The sequence below is a fragment of the Aristolochia californica genome, unplaced genomic scaffold (assembly GCF_029961685.1).
Source record: "Aristolochia californica isolate CCGP_79_NKW_82.1479 unplaced genomic scaffold, dmAriCali1.0.hap1 SCAF_14, whole genome shotgun sequence".
NCBI lineage: Eukaryota > Viridiplantae > Streptophyta > Magnoliopsida > Piperales > Aristolochiaceae > Aristolochia > Aristolochia californica.
This window is the reverse complement of record NW_027181815.1, coordinates 21,608,299-21,626,464: the sequence shown is the minus strand read 5'-3', so window position 1 is coordinate 21,626,464 and position 18,166 is coordinate 21,608,299. Positions and strand designations below refer to the sequence as shown.

Genomic DNA, 18,166 nt, shown 5'->3' with positions numbered 1-18,166 from the left:
AGGCGGAAGAGAACACCAACTTTGTGCCTTGCAGCTTGAATAATTCCTTCCAGAACGTACTAGTAAAGACGGCGTCCCTATAATGGAGGCCGACATCCCATGTAACCGGACAATATTATCCATGAATAGTTGAATTACTTGAGTTGTAGTGTAAGGATGCGCCAGAGGTCGGAAATGGCCATACTTTGAGAAACGGTCAACCACTACAAATATAACTGATTTGCCGGACAAGGGGGGAAGGCCATCAATGAAGTCCATGGATATATCGGACCAAACTTGTGACGGTAGCTGAAGTGGTTGGAGCAACCCTGCTGGACTTAAAGATTCAGCTTTATTCCGTTGACAAATTTGGCAAGCTGTCACATAATCGGCTACACTACGCTTCATGCATTTCCAATAAAATTCCCAACTGATCCGAAAATATGTTTTCTTTCTACCTTCATGTGTACTATCATGGAAAGAGGGTAAAATGCTGGTAATAAGTGGTGACATGTGGTGCAGAAAAATCCGGTTTTTGAACAGGATTGGACGATTCTGGATCGTCCAATGTCCCCTGTTGAATCTCATGATATAATGCAAAAATTTCCAAATACTGTTGTGTCTCCTCCCTAATAGAATCCAACAAGAGAACTCTGGGCTGACTGATAGCATATAAGTGCGGCTCTAGAAGGTCCCAGCTAGACAAAGCATCAACCCCCACATTCAAACTACCAGGTGTATATTCAATTGTAAAGTCAAACCCCATCAGTTTACTCAACCAGTGCTGCTGAGGGGAGGTGGTGAGGTGCTGCTCTAGAAGATATTTTAGGTTGCAATGATCAGTTCGAATCATAAATGTGTGCCCCCAGAGATAAGGCCGCCAATGCTGTATTGCTTTAGCTAAACTGATCAATTCCCTCTCATAAGCTGCTAGCTTGTGATAGTAGAGGCCAAGCTGGTGGCTGAAGTAAACGATCGGGTGGCCCTGTTGCTATAACATTGCACCGATACCGCCAACTGAAGCATCACATTCCACCACAAATAACTCATCAAAGTCCTGTAGCTTCAAAATCGGCGCTGATGATAAGGCGTGCTTCAATTTCTGAAAAGAATGATCTGTTGTCTCGGACCAAGTGAAGGCATTTTTCTTGAGTAGGTTGTTAAATGGTGCTGCAATCTGGCCATAGTTGCGGATAAATTTTCCGTAATATCCCGTGAGGCCCAAAAATCCCCTTAACGTTGTGATGGATGTAGGGGAAGGCCAATCTATGACAGTCTGAATCTTACTTTGGTCAACCTGCACCCCAACTGCTGAAATAATGTGGCCCAAATATGCCACCTCGGAGGTGCCCATAGAACATTTGGACTTATTTAAAACCAAATGATAGGAGCAGAGAAGAGTAAAGACCTGGTGAAGGTGCTGAATGTGCTCGTCCCAAAGTTTGCTATACACCAATATATCATAAAAAAAATACGAGAACATATTTCCGCAAGATAGAGCTAAATACCTCATTCATGAGGGCCTGGAATGTGGATGGCGCATTGGAGAGACCAAAGGGCATCACGAGGAACTCAAAATGACTGTGGTATGTGCGGAACGTAGCCTTCTCCACATCTGAAGGATGAACGCGAATCTGATGATAACCTGACTTCAAATCCAGCTTGGTAAATATAGTGGCACCGTGTAACTCATCTAACAACTCGTCCACCACTGGGATGAGAAATTTGTCTTTAATAGTGTGAGCATTGAGTTGCCGGTAGTCCACACAAAACCTCCATGACTTATCATGCTTTTTGACTAGTAATACCCGGGATGAGAAAGGAGACCTGCTTGGCTAAATAATTCCCTGGGCGAGCATATTTTGGCACTACCTCTCAATTTCATCCTTCTGTAAGTGGGGGTAACGGTAAGGCCGAACCACCACAGGTTCAGTTCCCATCTTCAATCTAATGCGGTGATCACAGTGGCGAATAGGCGGAAGAGCAGTAGGATCATGAAATAAATCTTCAAAATTTGTAAGTAAGTGAGATAACTTACAGTACTCGGTGTTTTGGTCCTGAACTAACTGAAGTGGCAAGGCACTGTAGCCTATGTGCCCTGCAAGGTGATCTGATGCTGGACTTCTGTGAAGGTCATGGTCAGGGCCTGGAAATCCCACAAAATAGGCCCCAACAGTTGGAGCCATTTAACTCCAAGGTAGAGTCATCACCTAGGTAGACATTTTAAGGCTATGTAGCCCAGTTGGGGCCATTTAACTCCAAGGTAGAGTCATCACCTAGGTAGACATTTTAAGGCTATGTAGCCCAAGTTCCTCAATTTAAAGGTTTTAGTGAAACACCTTAGAAGGGGATAAACAAGCTCCTCTCCCCAACAACCTCCCATGACTATCTAGTGTAATTATTCTTGCTTTGACTAAGAAATACTTTGAAGTAGAAACCAGTATTTTTATTGTATATTTATTATTTAATTAGCAGTAATAATCTTTGATAATATTTTTTGAAGGAAAAATGAGAAAAATAATATTATGATAATATTTATTATTTAGTGTTAATTAAGAAGTAAAGAGTGAAATAGTAAAATCATAAATAGTAAAAATTAGCAATGAACAAATAAAAAAAATTGAATTTTATCTGCATAAGAACTAAACAAATAATTTGAACAGTTATCATATAGTAAATCGAGTGAAATTATTAAACAAAAGGTGAAACCCGTGCACTTAAAGTAACTATAATGGTATTATCGTAGTGACACTAGTTAAGGATCATATAATACCCTATCTGGCCCATTATTTGCATCAAACAGAGACTTCTCTCTCACTTGCCGTACTTGTCCTTAAAGCGTATAAAATGCTAATTCAGCAACGTTGAAGTTGAACATCAACATTATATCATCAGAACTGGCTGTCCTGTGTGTCGGCTTCTTCAATGGAGAAAACCATAACATACAAACCCTCATCACATAAACCTTCTTAGATTAGATGTTGGGAGCCTCGATATACTAATGAAAACTGGTAAAATAACTTTACTTTCTATCGCTCATATTCATTTCTGCGAAATGGAACAGTAAAATAGTCCGTCTCAAATGTCAGAAGTAGTGTTACTTCCGGTCTCATTTCAGTAACGCCTACATCACGAAGAAAACAAAAATTAAGAACAGCACTGTGCAGTAACTAAAATAGCTTGGATGTTCGTGTTGATACCTTTTGAGTAGCAGTTTACTGTTTTTGTCTCAAGAAGAGCCAGAAGATGCAGAAGGTAACAAAAAGAAAAATTAAGAACAGCACTGTGGGGTAACTAAAATAGCTTGGACGAGGAGCGGCCTCAGTGTACATCTCCATCAGGTTATTCAGATCATCATCAAATCCTTTCTCTAACTCCATCTCTTCTTCATAGTGCCTCCTCTTCATTTCAGTCCTCTTCGCTTTATAGCTTTTCTCAAGCTTCTCTCTCTCCTCCTCAAACTCATCCACACATTTTTCTTGACAGTTGATGAACTTCTCAATTTTTTCCTGCCTGCAAGGTAGGGAGACCAGGAACCACCATACAAGTGAGAACAACTTTTTCTGTTATTTACCCATTAACTTTTCATGTAGGATTGATTATGTTACCGAAGTTTACGATCTTCAGAGCTTCCAGAACCAACATTGCTTAACTCTACAGCACGGTCCTCCTGCAGGGCTTGATCAAAGACTTGCTCTTTTGCTTCTCGAGCATCAAGCATATCAGCAATTTTCTCATTAAAGAATTTCTCCATGTTATCCATCTAAAAGTTATCCATTTGATATTGGAAAACAAAGTAAGGAGCTACATACAGTTAAAGAAAAATTGTTATAAGAAAATATTAAAGCAAAATAAGAGGTAGAAATGTTATTACTTCCTCCTTGATCTCTTCATATTGTTTCTTTGCTCGGAGTCTCAGTATGTGATATTCTTCTTTTGCAATACGAAGCTGATTGCTCATAAGCCCCACTGTTTCTTTGAAAGCCTTCCGTTCAGCATCTTTGTTCTTCAGCCAGATCAATTGTTTGTTTTCTTCACTCATCTGCTTCATTCCACCCACAACCTTTTCTTGGTAAGATACCATCTGAAATTTCAGTCTGGACTTTCCTGTTACTCATACAAAAAAGAAATGAATCCACTTAACGAAACGTGGATGAATTTTGAACATGATTATTAGACAACAACAACAACAAATACTAAAGACAACATTCTAAATACCAGAACAACATTAGCTGTAAGATTCTTCTATGCCTCTAACAAATACAAAACATGATCCAACAATTTCTCAATCACAGAATCTAAAACAAGCTAATCAACAAGAAATAGTAGTAGTCACTAGCGATTCCTAAAAATAAGTGCAACCAACATCCAGGTTGCTACAAAATGTCAAAAAAAGGTATTTGTTCCCTTTCTATGATCCACGGCAACCAGGGGTAAGGCTCGTTTGAGTTAACGAGCCGAGCTCGACCGAACCATGGTTCGGTTCAAAAGCTCACAAGCCAACTCGTTAACTTAACGAGGGCTCGGAATTATGGGAGTCGGGAGCAAGAGCGCTGCAGGAGGTCAACTTCGACTTGGATTGTTTTTTGTTCTTCTTCTCGCTTTTATTAAGCCAAAGCTCCGCTACCTTCCCTGATTTTAAAAGCTTTTTAATTAGAGTGTTGACGTCCAGCGGTGACCATGACGTTATGCTTCTGCGAATCAATGGTCATCGTTTAAACACATAAATATTCTGCAAAGACAGTGAAGTGTTGAATTTATGGAAAAGAAAAAAACTTCATAGACTTATTTTTAATCAGCGTACATGAACCTCTATTTATAATAGAGGAAAGTAATAGAGTCTAATTACAATTAAACTACATTTGTCCCAATTACACCCAAACTCTAACACTTAAAGATAAGTCTTAGCATAATTAAATAACACAATATAAATAGAGGACTAACATGACTAAAACACCTTTAAACTAAAACTCCTATGAGACCTGCTTCTATAATAATTGTGGCTCTGTTAGACTTCTTATGTCACCTCACACGATCATGGTGGGTCCCATATCTTATGAGTTTGGGCCCATCTTCCAACACTCTTGGATATGTGGGCCTTCCTTGGTCTTATAGGTTTGGACCCATCTTCCAACACACTTGGATATGTGGGTCTTCCTTGGTCGTGTGGACTTGGGCCCATCTTCCAACACTCCCCCTCAAACTGGAGGTGAGAGAACATCATGAACTCCCTGCTTGCTGCAAATGATGTATAAGATAAAATGACAGTCTTCCATTCTTTCAACACTCCCCCTCACGCTAGTGCTCTCTTCCATGAGGCCTAACTGGCATAAGATAAGTAAGAGTAAAATCACTCCAAGCCATATGACATCGCTCCAAACTCCATTCATAACCCATGCTGGATGTAGGACACACTCCTATCATTCTCAGGTAGTGGCACTCATATCTTTCGTAGGTAGTGGCTCTATACGTAGTGCTCAAAAGTGTAGTAAAAACTCCTCCATCATCGTGTCCCTCTACAAGACAACGACTCTCAAGTGGTAGGAGTAATAAATGTCAATTAAAGGGGACAACATATATGTAATAATAAGTTCCTCCATCACAGTGTCCTAACCCGTGCACCGACTCTCACAGGTAGAAATGGGTGATAAATGTTTGTCACTCACAAGATAGCGATAAAAGACGTGATACGTGATAAATCTCTGTCATTCACAAAACGGCAATAAAGGACGTGATAAGTGGATAATGCCTGCCATTCACAATCAATGGACTTAAAACACCCATATACGTACGTGATGGACTTAAACTCCCAACCAAAGCAACACTCAAAAGGTTAGCGCAAAGATGTATTCGAGAGTCAAATAAAGGATGGTAGGAGAGTCTGCCAAATAACTAATAGGTAATGGATAAAGAGGAAGACAAAATGCTAGGGCCACCACTTCTTCAATAATAATGTCTCATCCAAAGAGACACAATAGTTGCAGCTGAAATGAGCTTGGACCCATATAACATGAACCAAAATAATAAAAATCCTTGTAAAATGAACCATAAAATAATCCGATGCAAGTATGTGCACCAAATAATATGTTGACCAAGGAATATGTTGCAAATACTTCAAAATAATAATCAAGCCAGAGAAATATAATCGAGTCGAGCCAAATCAGGTATCACCAATAATTACCATAATTATTATTGTAAGTCAGGATTCTTGGTCTTCAATTTTCTTTACTCTTTCTTGTACTTCTTCTTCTACTTCTCCCCCTCAAGCTGGGAGGTAATGGCATTTTTCCCAGCTTAGACGAAATAACATAGATGTAGTAACTGAAAAAGGGGTAAGTGAGATATTTTCCTGATATAGTTGATCAATAACAGCAACTCAAAAAGTGACGCAAAACAATCGGCTTAAATTCGGATTTTTCAATGCAACCGGACACCGGTAATGCAAATATATGCTTAAATATAGATTATATTGACATAAAATTTTCTCCTTCTGAAACTAGACTTAAATACCTTTCATCGAAGTATAAATTTTCTTCATAAAATATACTTCTATTGAGATATATAATCTGATAGATTTCGGTCTCTGCCTAACTAAGTACTCTTTCCCCTTTTCTAGCATGACCATTGACTCTTCCAAGATCCATATCTCAAAAAAAAAAAAAAAAAAAAAAAAAAACCAAATCGAGAATTGGTTGAATAGGTAAGAAAATAGACTTACAAATCTTTCTTTTGATATATAATTCTCCATATAAAGCCTCGTTCTTGATAGAATAAAATAGCTCGGAAGTTGAAGCTTTTTGCTGCTGCACGAACCTCTTTTGCAATCTGACCTTTGCTGCTTCAAATATCGATTTCTCTTTATAGATAACTCCGGTTTCAAAAAATCGTTTTTCCTTGGAAAGTAGACTCGAATATCTTTCCGTCAATATATAATATGCATTATGAAAAGCTCAATATAGAGGTGAAAACGTAAATCAAATAACAAGTATAGGGACTGAAAAAAAATACGAACTTAAACTGGTAGAGATAATAAATCAGAATAGGATCACATTAACTCTGTGGGTTGACCAAGACAACTCACAGGACCTGCTCTGATACCATGTAGAATTTATAGAAAAGAGAAATACTTCGTAGACTTATTTGTAATCAAAGTACATGAACCTCTATATATAATAGAGGAAGGTAGTAAAGTCCAATTACAATTAAACTACCCTTGTCTCAATTACATCCAAACTCTAACACTTAAAGATAAGTCATCGCATAATTAAATAACCTAATATAAATAGAAGACTAACATGACTAAAACACATTTAAATTGAAACTCCTCTATGAGACTTGCTTCCGTAATAATTGTGGTTCTGCTAGACTTTTTATTGTGTACGACTTCTTATGCCACCTCACGTGATCATGGTGGGTCCCATATCTTATGGGATTGGGCCCATCTTCCAACACACTTGGATATGTAGGCCTTCTTTGGTCTTATGGGCTTAGACCAATCTTCCAACACACTTACATATGTGGGCCTTTCTTGGACGTGTGGGCTTGGGCCCATCTTCCAACATGAAATTTCTCCCCATTTGGTGAAATTTCATTTTTTGATCTTTTCAACACAACGTAATATTTCTATCTACTTAAATAGTTAGATGTGTGTATATTTTTTTATTGATTATGGCTTCATGATTAAAATCTAGCCAAAGCTGGTTCTAACTGTTAATGAGAGAGAATTACAGAAATTGTTGAGGAATAATTACACTTTTTAATTTTTTATTTAATAACATTGATTCTTCAACAGGTAATTTAATTAAAACTTTCATTAAAAAAATTTATTATAGTTTTATTATTTTAAAATAGGGAGCATTTTCCTCCTCTCACTTCCAATAAAAAATTAAATAAATAAAGAGTGTTGGGTGAGTAAGAGCTTCCTGCCTGATGTCTATGGTGCATTGGTTATTCGGGGTGATGTATATTGAACTATTCCTAATTGTGTTTATCTATTGCTCTATATCTTCTTCTGCGTTACAATAATTTTATATAAAATTTATTTGACATATATTTTTTGAAAGTTTTGAATGCATATTGGAGTTTGAACTTGAGCTCAACTCGGTTAACATTATTGGGCTCGATCTCGGTTAAATGCAAGGAAGCATATGGGATACTCATCTAAGGTGGCAAAAAATCTGTATGCAGTCTATATACACCACCACAACCAAACCTTTAATGCCAATATTGCATAGTTTACAAATTAAATGTAACAGATCTAACAATCTGACTAATGGTCCATACACTGCAGATAAATTTGAGGCAACCACACTTAATTCGCTACTTAAATGATCTTGCAGTTTTAGCACCTTCGTTCAAAACTCAAAAGACTAGCAGGATTAATGTCTCAACAGTATTTATAAAATATTGTTTTGGCCTTCCAAGTTTGAGGCAAAAAAAAAAGCCCCAAACAACAAACAAAAACAGATGTTTAAATACAGGCAACCTGTAATAGAGAATTGAATGCTATGTCTCTCATCATTCATGTTCATCTGGTGTACAGGGCATATGCAAGTGACTGACCAGACATCCATCATTAATTGTCAAACAGTTCCCTTTTGAATAAGCAAAACATACCTTGTGAGTGCTGATTGAAATGATCCAAATCTTCTTTGCGTGCCATGTAACCATATAACTGGCGCTTTCCACCAGGATAAAAGAGCACACGTCTATTTTCCCATGCATCCCGATCGGTCCCTTGCTCTTGAAATTGCTTGTGTAGATGTTCAGCCTCATGATAACCAACTGCTGAAGCCTCAAATAACAGAACAGTAATCCCACGGTGGCCCTGAGGACCATAGGAATGCCGAGCCCTAACTGCCTGATGTAAGCCAAAATAGTCCAGCAGCTCTGAATTTCCCATGCCAATCCACTGCAATTTTTTTAACAGTTACTGGGTACTACCAAAAGAAAATATATACAACCAGAAAGGCGTGCATACAAGGGCATCACTGCCAATCAAGTCCATGATCATTAATCAAAGCTTAGCAGTAAAAAGATAATAAGGTAGCAAAATCACATTTTTTTACAAAGCAATATAACAATATCGACCCCAATATCCCACCACCCCTCCTCCCCCCAAACCCACCACAGTCGTTACGGAAAAAAAGCCTCCCATTTCCCCCTTCGCCTTCACATATTCCAGAAAAAAAAAAGAAAGGGCAAAGCCAAAGCAACCAGCCCTCAGAAAACAAGCACCCCCACTGTCTATCCTCCAAATCTCCCCCCTGCAATGCCCAATTATATGGCAATTTTTTACCCGATTAATCAAACTAAGGCTCAGACTGATCTCCTCCAATTCCTGCAAGAACAAGAGCAAAATTTCCCTCCTAAAGAATTCATAGAAATGACGCATCTCGCATGGATTTTCTGCAGCTACTATCACGAAGCTTCTGACCGCCTGGAGAAGGATATCACCCCACCCCGTTCTAAATGATTATTCTCTTGGATTATCAAAGGAATCGGCTCGCGGTCCAAGAGCGCCATCATCAAAGCAGCCCTTTGTGAATGTAAACCAAAAATTGTAATATTTGTATAAACTAAGCTGCAAACTTTTGACAATTCTATTGCTCGTGAATTATGGTATTATATGGACCCCGCGTGGGCAACGGTTGACGCGATTGGGCGCTCTAGTGGCATCCTTGTCATCTGGGACCCAAAAGTTGTAGATGCCACTCTCTCTCAATCGAGCCAATTCTCCTTTGACATTCATTTTCACGACCATTCCTTGGGGACATCCTCGGCGTTGGCTAGTGTCTACGGCCCAACTCGACAAAATGATCGTACCTCCTTTTGGGAGGAAATACTTCAACTTGTCCAACTTTGGGATTTGCCCTGGCTGCTAGCCGGGGATTTCAACTTTCAGAGCTAGGTGGTTCCGTCCACCTGGGTGGTTCCATCCACCACTGATGGGTTAGGTACTTGGCTTTCCGCACTTAACATACCAGTCTTTTGGGTTGTATTAGCTAGGCGTTTGACATGGTATCAAAGTTGGGCACCACGTTCCGCGTTTGAATCCCGGGTGAAGCGGTAGGGAACGGGAACGGTGGGTGTCAGAGCTAGGTGGTTCCGTCCACCACTGATGGGTTAGGTACTTGGCTTTCCACAATTAACAGACCGGTTTTTTGGGTTGTATTGGCTAGGTGTTTGACATCAACACCATCATTTTATGCTCAGAAAAAAGCCCACCCGCCATCAGAACCATTTCCACAATGAGAGCCTTCTCCGATGACATTGGAAGCCTCGAGCTATCAGAAATTCCTCTTTCTAGAAAAAAATTCACTTGGTCAAATGGTCAATCCTCTCCTATTCTTTGCCAATAATGAGTGGCTCCAATTATTTCCAAACACCTCTAGCCAAGTACTAAACAAAGTTGACTCTAATCACTGGCCTATTCAACTCAGCACTCGCCCTCCGGCCTGGGGTCGTTCTCCTTTTCGTTTCAAAAATTCTTGGACCCTGAATGAGTCCTTCAACTTTGATCTTGCTATCTAGTGGCAAGAACCCGCCCTAATCTGGGCTGGGCACTCCCTCTCAAAATAAAAGCTCTTAACGCGAAGATCCGCACTTGGTCTATTAATCATCGTGTTGTTGCTGCTTCCCAGAAAGACTCACTTCGCCGCTGCATTTCTGAGCTTTATCTACTCGAAGAGCAAAGGTCTATTTCTCCTACCGATTTACTTCTTAGAAAAGAATTAAATTTGGAATATTCAACTTTACTTCGAAGTGAATCTGTTCACTGGAAACAGCATACTAGATTTCGTTGATTGGCCGAGGGGGATGGAAACACAAAGTTCTTCCATGCCATCGCCTCGGCCAGGATGAGGGCTAACCGTATCACTTCTCTCTATCATGGAGACCAAGTGATCACAGATAGTCCCTCTATATCTGATATTCTTGTCAAGTACTTTCAGATCTATACACTGAGGAGCATTACAATCGGCCCAAGCTGTTCTAGCTCGACTACTTGCATGTCTCTCCTTCTTATGTGACCGACTTGGAAAGGCCCTTCACCACAGAAGAAATTGATTCTGCTTCTCTTGGCCTTCCAAAAGACAAAGCTCCTAGACCTGATGGTTTCAATGGTGAGTTTTACCACAAATTCTAGGACACAATCAAATCTGAAGTGTATGCTTTTGTCCAAAATTTTCACCAAGTCAGCATCACTCACAATGCTGTGGGTGCATCTTTCATTGCTTTAATCCCAAAGAAATCCAATTCTGCCCTCCCCCCAATATTTTAGACCAATAAGCCTCACAACTAGCTTCTATAAAGACATTGGTCGACTTCTCGCAAACCATCTTAGGGCCCATCTCCCCAAAATCATAAACCCTTGTCAAAGTGCTTTCATTCATGGTAGGAATATCATGGACTCTTCTATGGCCGCTCACGAACTTCTAGATTCCTTCAAAAAATCCAATCTGCCCAGATTCGTCCTGAAACTTGATTTTGAAAAAGCTTTTGACCGCATAAATTAGAAACTAATTGATAACCTCTTTGACCGAATGGATTTTGGGACTAGGTGGAAAATTTGGATGAGAAGTTGCATTTCTACTACATATTTTGTCCCTTTTAACGGAAAACCGTCCGATTTTTTCAATGCAATAAGAGGAATTAGGCAAGAGGACCCTCTCTCTCCCTTTCTCTTCACTCTCATCGATGAGCAGCTTGCATCGGATGATACCATACTCTTTGGTGAAGGTACAATGAATCAAATCTCCCATATAAAAGCCCTGCTCAACTTATTTGAACTCTCCTCTGGACAAAAGGTTAGTTGGTCAAAATCATCCATATTTGGGTTCAATATTGACTCCTCAATTTTAAATTCTATGGCAAGTTATTTGGGATGTAAAATTGCATCCCCCATGTACATACTTGGGACTTCCACTATCACCTGTTCTACCCTCTAAAAGTGCCTGGCACCCCATCATTGAGCGTCTTGAAGGCCGACCGGCTTCCTGGAGAGGAAGATTTTTGTCCAAAGCAGGTAAGCTTGTCCTTATCAAATCTTGCCTCCATGGTATTCCTTCTTATTTTCTCTCCTTGTACCATTGCCCTACCTCAGTTTGAATTATAACTGAATTACTTAAAAGGAGATTTTTGTGGGGTGGGCCAAATGGGGAAAGAAAATACAGCCTCGTGAAATGGGTTGACATATGTAAACCGATTGTAATGGGTGGCCTTGGGATCCGGGATATTGCAACAACTAATTCCGCATTATTACTAAAATGGATCTCGAAATTTAATATGCAACCTGCTTTGATATGGCGGGCCATTGTTGCTTCTAAAACATACAAAATCTCTGGCAGGTGGACAGGGGGTGGATAATATAATGAGTTATCTCCCGTGTGGAAAAAGATAGCAAAAATGTTGCCTGCATTCAATAGTGTAGTCAAATGCTACTATTGTACGGGATGTCAGACAAAATTCTGGGCAGATTGGTGGGTAGGCCCAAGCAGCTTTAATATCAGCCATAGTCAAATCTTTTCTTTGGCAAGAAACAAGGATGTGACCATTTCTGTCCAAAGGACAAATTTTGGCAAGTGGAACTTAAATCTTTAGAGAACATTTTTTTTTTTTGAAAATGATGTATATGTTCACAAAAAGAATTACAAAGAAACTGGGAGCAAATCCCTAACAAAAAGAGATTGAAGCCATTTCAAGAATTTCCCGAAGAGAATCCCAATGCCACCACCGGGGGGGAGGACGCATTTTCACACTAACCAATTACCACCTTCGAAGTCCCCCTCAATGTGCAGAGGACCACTATATTTGTCTCGAAAATGGTAGAGCTCATTGAGAAGACCTTGGAGCTCAAATCTTCGAAGAGCGTTATCAGATGCAAAAACTGCCGACCACATTTTGTTATACTGCAACTATGCCCACACTGTTTGGACCAAACTAATTAACAAAATTGGTCTGCAATATTGCCCATCTCAAAATCTCTTATCCACAATCCTCACTATTACTAGCGCACATCTTCCTAAGCTTGAAAAATTACTTATCGCATGCTACGTTGGTCATATCATCTGGGCCTTATGAAAAGAAAGAAATAACCGAAAATTTAACAGAAAATCTCTTCCAAAAAATATTCTAAATAATAGAATTGTGGGACAAGTTTCCTGGTAGATACTCATGCAACAAGAATTTCAAAATTTAAAGGACTCCAACTTTCGTGGAAATTCGCGACTTGTAGCTGAAATGTCTTACCCATCCCGCCCCCCGGTTATGGAAACTTGGTCCCCACCTCCAATGGCACATTTCAAATTAAATTTTGATGGAAGCACTTTTGGCTGCTCTAGGCCTGCCGGATTTGGAGGGGTCATCCATGACGAAAATGGAAATCTTCTTTTTTCCTATGTTGGGCCGATTGGAGTATCTGACTCAACTATTGTTGTGCTTTTTGGGTTGCATCATGGTTTAAAACTTTTCAAGCAACGGCTAGCGGGCCCTCTTTGCATTGAAAGAGATTCAAAAGTCCTTATCAACTGGTGTGAGAAGTCCTCTAAACTTCATTGGCGGCATTGAGATCTGTAATTTATTTTCTCAATTGCAATGCAATTGGAAATACATTCCTAGATCCACTAATCATCTAGCAAATATTCAGGCAAAATTAGGTTTTTCCCTTCAACATCTTGTTGTGGAGGAAGGTCATTTTTAGCAAGGTATTGTACTCTTTCCCTTCTCTTTATTGAAATATACAACTTTTACTCAAAAAAAAAAAAAAATATCGACCCCAATATCACTACAATATAAGTCCGGCATTTAAAGAAATTAATATTTTGAACATGACAACAGAAAGAAACAGATGTTATATAAATCTTCCTTTCTATTCCTGTGTGCTTCTACAATCAATCAAAACTTGCAATGCCATTATTCCGTCAAAAGTTGACAAAGTCTCACAGGGGCAGAAGTATGTGAGTATGTCTCATCAATATTAAAGAAAAAAAAAAGGTAGTAGTTCACCATAAACCAAAACAACTTCACAAAAATAAGTAACAAGAACACAAATTCTAATTGAAACAGACTGGGTTTAAGTCTTTCCTAAAAGAACTGACCGAAGTTAGGAAGCCTTCTCTCAAGTAACAACCACAGGAATTTCTTTGACTTCATTAGTGTAAAGGATCTATTCCCACTAGAGTCACTCTCACACCTTAAGCCTAAAATAAGGGATAACAAGCCTGAGACACGTACAATCTAAACAGCAGAAAAACTAAGTGAGACACGAAGTATGCCCAACAAGATAAACATCCTACTCCAATATCATGTTATATTAAGATTAGGTTCATCCAAAAATGACAATATGAAAGTCTTTTTTCAACTAGTAGCCGGAAGATTTGACTTAAACTTCCAACTTATGTCAGATTATTCACACTAATGTTACCACTAGAGGTCATGAATCATCTTTCATATAGCAAGGTTCTGTGTGGAGGGGTTGTTGCATTCAAAGGTGAACTTGATGAATTTCAGTCAGGCATTTTCAATGTTTGGTTTTGAAGGTCAATAAATAGACACTACTATTTCAAAAAAAAAAAAAAATAGTTAACACTATGAACAGACTCACAAGGCACCTTTTTGTCGATTATGTCAAAAGATAAAGTCTCTAGAAAGTCTTGATGCATATTCAATATCTTGCTACAATAAAAAATAGATGTAAAAGCCTTATGATTTCCTCCACAACGTATCTACATTAAAAAGTGTAACAATATTTCTCTAGCAAATCAACTGAGAAAGAGGGCCAACAGAAGTACCTTTTCATTCTCATCTTTCTCCAGTAAAGTATTCCTGATAATGACCATCGGAGGCCAAACTATCTCCTGATCAGTAGAAGAGGAGCGCAAACCCCTCCACTTACCAAATGCTTCATTAGGTGGTACTACTGAGGTAACTCTGAGGCGCAGCTCCTGTTCCAGTAATTCTGCAAGCTCACGGTGCAGTCTCACTCTTTGTGATCCTTTTGTCTTGACATGCGTCATCAGAGGCTGAAGACCTTTGTACCCATCAATAGCACCAGGACCATCATGGCAAGCTGGACAGTGCCATTGCCTTTGCGAATCAGACAACTCTTCTACAGCCAAATTAGCCTCAAAGAAGGCTATGAACCACTTGCTCTTCTTACGTGTCTCATGGCTCTTTTGACTAGCATCAGAATCATAATCATCACTAAGGATGTCATCGTCACTGTCCTCCACAAGTTCACCGTCATCAGCTTCAGCATCTAGCGGGTGTTGATTAGTATGAGGCAAATAGCTTCCTCCTGCTGAATCCTGAGGAAAAGAACCAGACTTAACATCATTATTGTTTTTTGCATCCACAGGTGCTGACTTGACATCTCCATTTCCCCTCCCAGCTGGTCTTCTTGGTTCTTGTGCTTTGTTCTGCCGATTGTTTCCAGAAGCCTCGACTTTCCGGGTATTATTAGCAGCACTTGGTTTCGGTTGCATTTCTTGATGGTTCCCTGTCTTGGGGGAAGAACTAGAGGCTCCTCGTGACTTAGCTGCAACGTTTATGTTTCGGTTTTTAGATTTCTTTGCTACTTCACACCCACCATCATGTTCAGAACCCACCATCGGATCTACCAGGACAGGATTAACTTGGTTAACTTGAGCATTCATGTTTCCAGAACCAGACTCTCCTGACAAAGTCTGCTTGGGACTGGCACCAGCAGCCAAAGATGCCTTGCCACTTCCTTGTTCTGAATTCATCAGTTGTATTCCTGCATCATGGTTTCATGGAATATAAAATATAAAAGTGTGGTATCCATGAGTGCAAAAAGGAAGACCATCATACATATAGAAGCAATCACTGAAAATTAAAATACATTTCACACTCCAAATCCATGTGAGAAACAGCAACTTGATCAATTATATATACAAAACAGATACCAACTGAACATTTTACAATATGGTCAACCCGAGCCTCAAATAGAAAGTAAGCCCAAAACCAGTCCTTAGTGAAGCTCAAAATCAATGGAGTAAGAAACAACTTTACAGCATTAAGATACAAAAAAAAAAAAAAAGGAGAAGTTCTTAACATCTTAAAATATAGATAGATCCAAAAAAAAATAACAGACATGCGGGTCATTGACACAATAAAAAGCACCACACTCACATATCTAGCAGCCCGAGAAAAGTTTGAATCGAAATTAATTCAGGAAATTCCAGTTTATCAACACATCGTAAAAGAGAGAAAGAGGCAGACTAGACAGCACGCAAAGCTACGCGTCGTGTGTGTGTGTGTGAGTTAGAGAGAGAGAGAGAGATCTTCCTTATATTAGATGAGAATAGACAGATCCTTCATAAAAACCAGAATTCATATAAACACGAAGATACACAACGAGAGGCAGGAAGAGATTTAGAACTTTATTAAAGGAAACATTTCACTAGATACTAAAAGAGTACGAAGTAAAGAAGGTTTCAGCTTTCAGAAGCTAGTAGAGTCGTACATGTTGAGAGAATAAAGTAGCTACAGCATTCTGATCGAGATATAAACACCTAATGATAAATGAAGGAGCTTCTGGCAACAGAAATACAGATGGCAGAGTACGATAATCACGAGGTTAAAATATATACTGAGAGAGTTGGCTTGGAAGTAAATAGAAGCAGCGAAAAGATCACAGTCATAAAAAAAAAGAAGGACACAACAAATAAAGCTGCCTTGAGACGTCCAGAGACACTGAAGAAAGCCACTGTAAGGAAAAAGTAAAATCACGGAGAGTTTTAGGGCCAAAGGTTACATAAAACTCCGGAAAGAAATCAAAATGCAAACAAAGTGCAAAGAACGAGAAAATAACACGGCTACATAACACATAGGAGCGAGAAAAAGAGCAACTAAAACCTGAAATCAGTACGAAATCGTCAAACAGATAAACAAATAATCAAGGAACAATTATCAAACAAAATGTGAGGATCATTGACCAATAAATCACAAGTAAGAAAATCATCGCATAAGGCGAACTAAAGTACGCTGGAAGCAAGAGTTACCACCGATGCTGCGAAAAACTCCACCCGCATCAGCCGCCCGAAGTCCACAAAATCTTCGTCGTTCAGATCAACAGAATAGGAACAAGTTCCGTAGCCGGAAAGGAGTAAGACGGCTCCAGCAACCTCAGCCGGGAGCGGATTCTTCCAGTACGTTGGAACCGGGAGACAGAATAAAGGGAAAGAGGAAAGGGGAGTCGCAATCGCATGGGACATGACGTGCGTCGCAAGTTTTTTATTTTACCGCTGCAGTAAGCCTGTAAAATATAGTGGCGACCGCCGGACGGCGAGAATGCGGACTTCAAAATTGATTTAATTTCGACTTTTGTAGTGAAAGCTTTGTAAACAAAAAGGAATTGCGTGAGATGCGTCAGGCAGGAAGAACCACAGACTTCTCACAAATGAGAAGCAAGAGAGATTCAAGAGAGATTCTCAAACTCAAGCTCAACTATCTTATCATCTCATCTCATGTACTAAACAGTCAAATATGAAGGGGAAATATCATAGGTCTCTTAAATATTAAAAACTGCCTCATTAGGCTGTGCTTGTACTAATAGAACAGTGTAAAAAAAATATCACACACAAAATTTCTTGCCCACCTTAACTTTTAAGTATTTATGCCATTTTTTTGGGACGAATATGTCTATGGTTAATATAAATTACAAAGATGTAACCCTTATTCAATACATAATGAAATTTTAGCGCCGTCGCTCTGGTGGATGTAGGCATATTACAGAACCACCTAAAACCCTTTGTTTTCTTTGTTCTTCCATGATTCTTCGGAGTTGTTAGTATAATATAGTAGTTTCATTAATCTATAAATAGAGTTGTAGGAGGAGGATTAGGAAATCAGGTCCATAACCTCTTCTTCCTCCGGTTTTTTCCCAATAGGACTCTCTCCCTTTTTCTCTATGAGCTAAATCCATAGAGTCCTGAAAATCAACATGGTATTAGAACATTAATTTTTAGGATTCGTAGTACGGTTTTCAGCCTTTCTGAAACCCATTATCGTATCGAAGTTTTCATAGTTGCTGAAATTCAGATTTAAAATTTGATACCTTGATACCTAGCTAAAAATCCTCGTTAGCCATTTATTTAGAAGAGAGAATTTTCCTGTTCATGTAAAAGCTCTCAGTCTGGTCCGAAGGAGAATTTCACCGAAGCAAGAA

The 18,166-nt window shown here is 39.2% G+C and overlaps 1 protein-coding gene across 2 annotated transcripts; it reads right to left on the bottom strand.

The window, feature by feature from the left end:
- Positions 1–2,786: 2,786 nt before the first annotated feature.
- Positions 2,787–17,152, bottom strand: LOC137950029 (protein SUPPRESSOR OF GENE SILENCING 3 homolog). Of its 2 annotated transcripts, XM_068796372.1 has the most exons (7): positions 17,001–17,152; positions 14,769–15,733; positions 8,596–8,890; positions 3,854–4,086; positions 3,588–3,742; positions 3,180–3,492; positions 2,787–3,103 (listed from the first exon to the last, which is right to left on the bottom strand). In XM_068796372.1, the coding sequence occupies exons 2-6, from the start codon at positions 15,720–15,722 to the stop codon at positions 3,195–3,197; spliced, it is 1,935 nt and encodes a 644-aa protein (XP_068652473.1). In that variant the 5' UTR covers positions 15,723–15,733; positions 17,001–17,152; the 3' UTR covers positions 2,787–3,103; positions 3,180–3,194. The 2 variants fall into 2 exon arrangements, with proteins under 2 accessions (XP_068652473.1, XP_068652472.1); XM_068796371.1 differs by lacking the exon at positions 2,787–3,103 and having other exon boundaries at positions 3,156–3,492.
- Between the last annotated feature and the right edge of the window lie 1,014 nt (positions 17,153–18,166).